The 4,410-nt window shown below is 46.6% G+C and overlaps 1 protein-coding gene across 1 annotated transcript; it reads right to left on the reverse strand.

Moving 5' to 3' along the window:
- Positions 1-1,056: 1,056 nt before the first annotated feature.
- Positions 1,057-1,785, reverse strand: LOC142317839 (uncharacterized). The gene has a single exon (XM_075354389.1). The coding sequence runs from the start codon at positions 1,783-1,785 to the stop codon at positions 1,057-1,059; it is 729 nt and encodes a 242-aa protein (XP_075210504.1).
- Positions 1,786-4,410: the final 2,625 nt, after the last annotated feature.

Consider the following 4,410-nt stretch of genomic DNA (forward strand, 5'->3'; position numbering starts at 1 on the left):
TACAAAATTTAGTCAATAACTCTCAAAACAAAGCATGTCAGTGATGTAGATTGAAATGCACATCAATAAAATCTATTAAACGAAAACATGACAAGGGTGTAAAGGGCCCTTGCCATTTAACATCACACAAAAAACACTTAATTCAATCTCAAATATCTATATTAATTAAAAATTGAAATTATATTTATTTCTAAAAATCTCAATTAAGATATTTGGTCTTACTCTTTTTAACTTTTATCGCCTAGGATTTCCTTCAGGCCATCCTTTTTTCTTGCTCTTCTCCATTTTACTGAAGGCCTCGATGTCGAATTCTGCTGTCTCTGATATATCCGACATCTATCCCTCAGTTCCTTCGGTGGAAAACGCGGAGGATCTCCTGCTGCCGGGATCGGATGATACCAGCTCCATTGGCAGAGCAAGAGGCACACCACAATCAAGACTGGATGTGCTCACTGCGAGAATACGTGAGGCGGTCGAATGCCTCGTCCTCTCAACTAACGGCCTCTGCGATTTCGGAGGCTCCATTTTAGTTTTCCCTAAATCTTCCTTTTCCAAAATAGGTATTTCTATTTCGCGGGTTCCGGAGTTGGAATTTGTTCAATCTGAACTTTCGTCTCAGGTTCCTTCATTTGTTTTGGACTTCGCGATGCCTTAGAAGTATTTGTAGGCTCATTTTTCGATGAACTTAGACGCTGTTGCTTTGGCAGATCTACTTTCGTTTTATACGACTTTGGACTGCTATTCCTAAATGATCAATTCCTTAATTTCTGGTTAATAATTTTTTCCACCAATGTTGTTATGACTGGCGCGAGTTCTTCTACTACGTCCATAAGTTTGACGGTGACTGCAGGAGCAGCAACAACAGCAACCTGTGCATAAGTCGTGGTCTTTGGCGTTCTTCCATGCACAATTTTTCTGGCTTCGAAATAACTGACCTTTTGTACGGTCTTTACTTACTATATTACAATTTCCTCCTTGTATTTTGGACAATTTCTTGATCGTGCGCTATGTTGTCCATTACAATTTACACAGATCGGTGGGTCCCTGCACGCATCATCAGGGTGCAGGGGGTGGCCACACGTGCACCCCCTGTTTCCTCGTGTATCTCGCAGCAGTGCGTCCGAATTTTTGACATCCGAAACACCGCAATGGTGTTGGGATGAACGGACGCACATCAAGACTATGAAATCCTGCCTTTATTTTCTCTGGACATTTAGGTATGTTAAATGTTAACACGTGTGACGCGGAGGGTAAAACATCTCCGTTTCGTCGAGTGTTTAGTCGTCGACAAGCAATGACACCTTGTCCGCAAAGTTCCTCAACAATTTCATCCTCCGTGCAGTTAAGCAAATCTCTGCGCACAACTCCTTTAGAGGTATTTAGAGTACCGTGTGGTACAACCTCAACGTCGATAAGTCCAATCTTCGTTGCTTTCAATAACCGAGAAGACTGGACATCGTTAACGGTTTCTACAAATAATCCCATCGCAGTTTTCCTTGTATCTTTAACCGGTCCTCCAGTTGCTTCGGTGATGCCACGGGCTATCACAAAGAGACTGATTTTAGAAGAGTCATCCTTTTTCTTTGTTACTAAATACTTAGGAGTAGGTCCTCCGCTCTTCGGTTGAAACAAGGTTCGATCCTTCTTTTCTAGAATTATAAACGTCTCCTTATCGCTGAATTCAACGCATTTCTTTCTTTTCGCTACCGAATAAAGAGGATCTCCAGAACGAGGGTTTTTACCTGTAACTTCTGCCACGGAAGTTGTGGAAGATGTTGTTTCCATAAACCTATGTAACGTCAGTCAATATATCACATGGTGCGGACGGAGAGACGGTTGGGCGTGCCCTGATCAATTATTCTGCCTGGATTCCCCCAGTCAGCCGCCTTCCACAAATTTAACCCGGGCCGGGGAGACAGGTTCTGTCTGTCCTACGATACTGACATCCCAGGACTCGTACTAGCAGTAAGGGCCTCGACACCCTTACCCATGAGACAATCCCTGCCAAAGGCCGAAGTGACTGACTCAAACTGGACGGCGCAAGACTTTGGCAGAGCAAGCTCACAGCAGCCCACCTTCAACCCGGCTCCACAACCACAGGAGGAGGGATGGGCACTCCTCGTCTGCACTCCGCCCAGTGTCGGCAAACAGATCACGGTCATGCCTCCAACCCCCGCTGCAAACAACGAATCTGAGAAGCACAACCGCAACCAGCTCGGATAGCTCGGGACCGCCAATCCCGTACACCAAAAGGGGTTCCTGAGCAAGAACATTTCGCTGTTGGCCGATGTATGTAGAGGTACCGAAGTACCATGTCGTTGCCAGCCTCGCGTGTGCATAAATGTTGTTGCACGGAGTGGGATTGGATTTATCCGGAGCAATATTATTATTATTATTCCTCCTCAGAATGATGGACGTATACCTGAAGAACCGCGGTCCATTTACAAGACCGCGGCAGGTTGGCGTAGGACTGCGATCACGTCAGGAGCGGCGCAAGGGTCGATTCTTTGAAACGCCGTCTATGATGGCTTGCTGAGGCTGGAGATGCCTGAAGAATCGGTCTTGATTGAGTACGCTGACGACGTTGCGCTACTTGTCGCAGACCGCGACGTGGAGCGCGCCCAACTGAGGTTCAGCCGAGCCATGCACAGAGTTAGTGCCTGGCTGGTCGACCATGGGTTGTCTCTAGCCCTCAGCAAAACGGAGATCGTGGTTCTAACGAAGAACTTTATCGACACCCTTCTCTATCTGCGGGTCGGAATGGAGGTTGTTGAGACCAAGTCGGCCGCAAAGTTCCTCGGTATGATGATTGACAGAAACTGATGAGCACTTTCGGAGAGCCGCCGACAAAGCTGCGAGAGCCGTAACTGCTCTCAGTCGGGTCACGGCGAATGTCGGAGGACCGAAGGCAGCAGACGGCGATTTCTGATGTCCACGGTGTATTCCATCCTGTTACACGGGTCGGAAGTATAATCCCAGGTATTAAGAGCTGCAAGAAACCAGAAGCGGTAGCGCAGGTGTAACCGCAGCCAAGCCGCGTGAAGCGGCTTGCTGCAGTCGCAGCTAGGTGTAGGTGCACCGCAGCCTTGCGAGTCGCTTCCGCGTATGGGACGGTTTCCGAGCCTGCAGTACTGGTGGTCACCGGCGTCATACCCATTGCTACTTTGGCAAGGGAGCGCCAAAGTGACCTACAGTAGCGGACGGACAGGCGATGACCGGGAGACCATTGCCAACGAGGAACGCACTTGCACGTTTTTCGTATGGCAAGAGACCTGGGACTACGAGACCAGAGAACGATGGACCGCAAGGCTTATCCCTCCGGTCAGACCGTGGACGGAGCGGCGGCATGGAGAGGTGGAGTACTACATGACCCAGTTTTTAACGGGTCACGGGTACTTCCGCGCATACGTCCTTGTCATAGGAAAACCGTCTCCCGACTGCTTCTATTGCCCCGGTGTACGGGACGACGCTGAGCACACCTTTTTCAAATGTGCTCGGTGGGCGGCAGATCGAGGGACACTAGAGGCAAATCTTGGAACACTGAGCCCCCACAACGTGGTTGCGGTGATGCTCTGTAAACTGAGCAACTGAGAGAGTGTAGCCCGATTCGTCGGCAACATTCTCAGGACCAAAAAGGTGACCTGGATAGTCCTGAAAATTAGGTAGCGCCTTCTCAGGCTAGTGTAGGAGGACTCGGCCGGAAGTAATATGTTAAACGGTTTCGGGTCGAGTCCTGGTAGAAAGGGGAATGGTTTTAGTTGGTAGTCTGCTGATAGTGATTGGATAATAAAATTTAAAAAAAAAAAAATTATTTTTATTTCCTTGATCAAATTGGTCCTATTGTTGAACCTCAAGGCCAGGTGGACGCTATCTATTTTAATTTTCAAAAAGCATTTGACAAAATTCCGCGTTACCTGCTCTAAAAGAAGTTGGCTGTATTTGGGTTCAGTAAGCTTCTTATAAAGTAAATCTCTTCATACATGTATAACAGAACTTTTGCTGTTAGGTATGCTGGATGTACTTCCCATCGAGAATTCCCCGCAATCTCTGGAGTTCCACAGGGTTCCAACCTTGTCCCTTTGTTGTTTTATAAATGACATTACTTAATCCTTCTCCACTGGTCTGAGTATGTATGTCGATGACCTTAAAATATTTCTCCAGATTAAAAGCATACATGATCACCTACTGTTACAACATAATATTAATTCAACTTACCAATGGACAATGAGAAATCACATAACGCTAAATTTCTCACAAATAAAACATATTCCGTTCTCCCGTAAGACTAATATTGCTTACTTTAATTATACAATAAATTCTCTTCCTATTACTTTTTAAACTCCTTCACCGATCTAAGCATACTCCTTGAATCCAAGCTGACCCTTTCTAAACACACGGACATGACTGTGA

The sequence above is a fragment of the Lycorma delicatula genome, chromosome 1, assembly GCF_047948215.1.
Source record: "Lycorma delicatula isolate Av1 chromosome 1, ASM4794821v1, whole genome shotgun sequence".
Classification (NCBI taxonomy): Eukaryota; Metazoa; Arthropoda; class Insecta; order Hemiptera; family Fulgoridae; genus Lycorma; species Lycorma delicatula.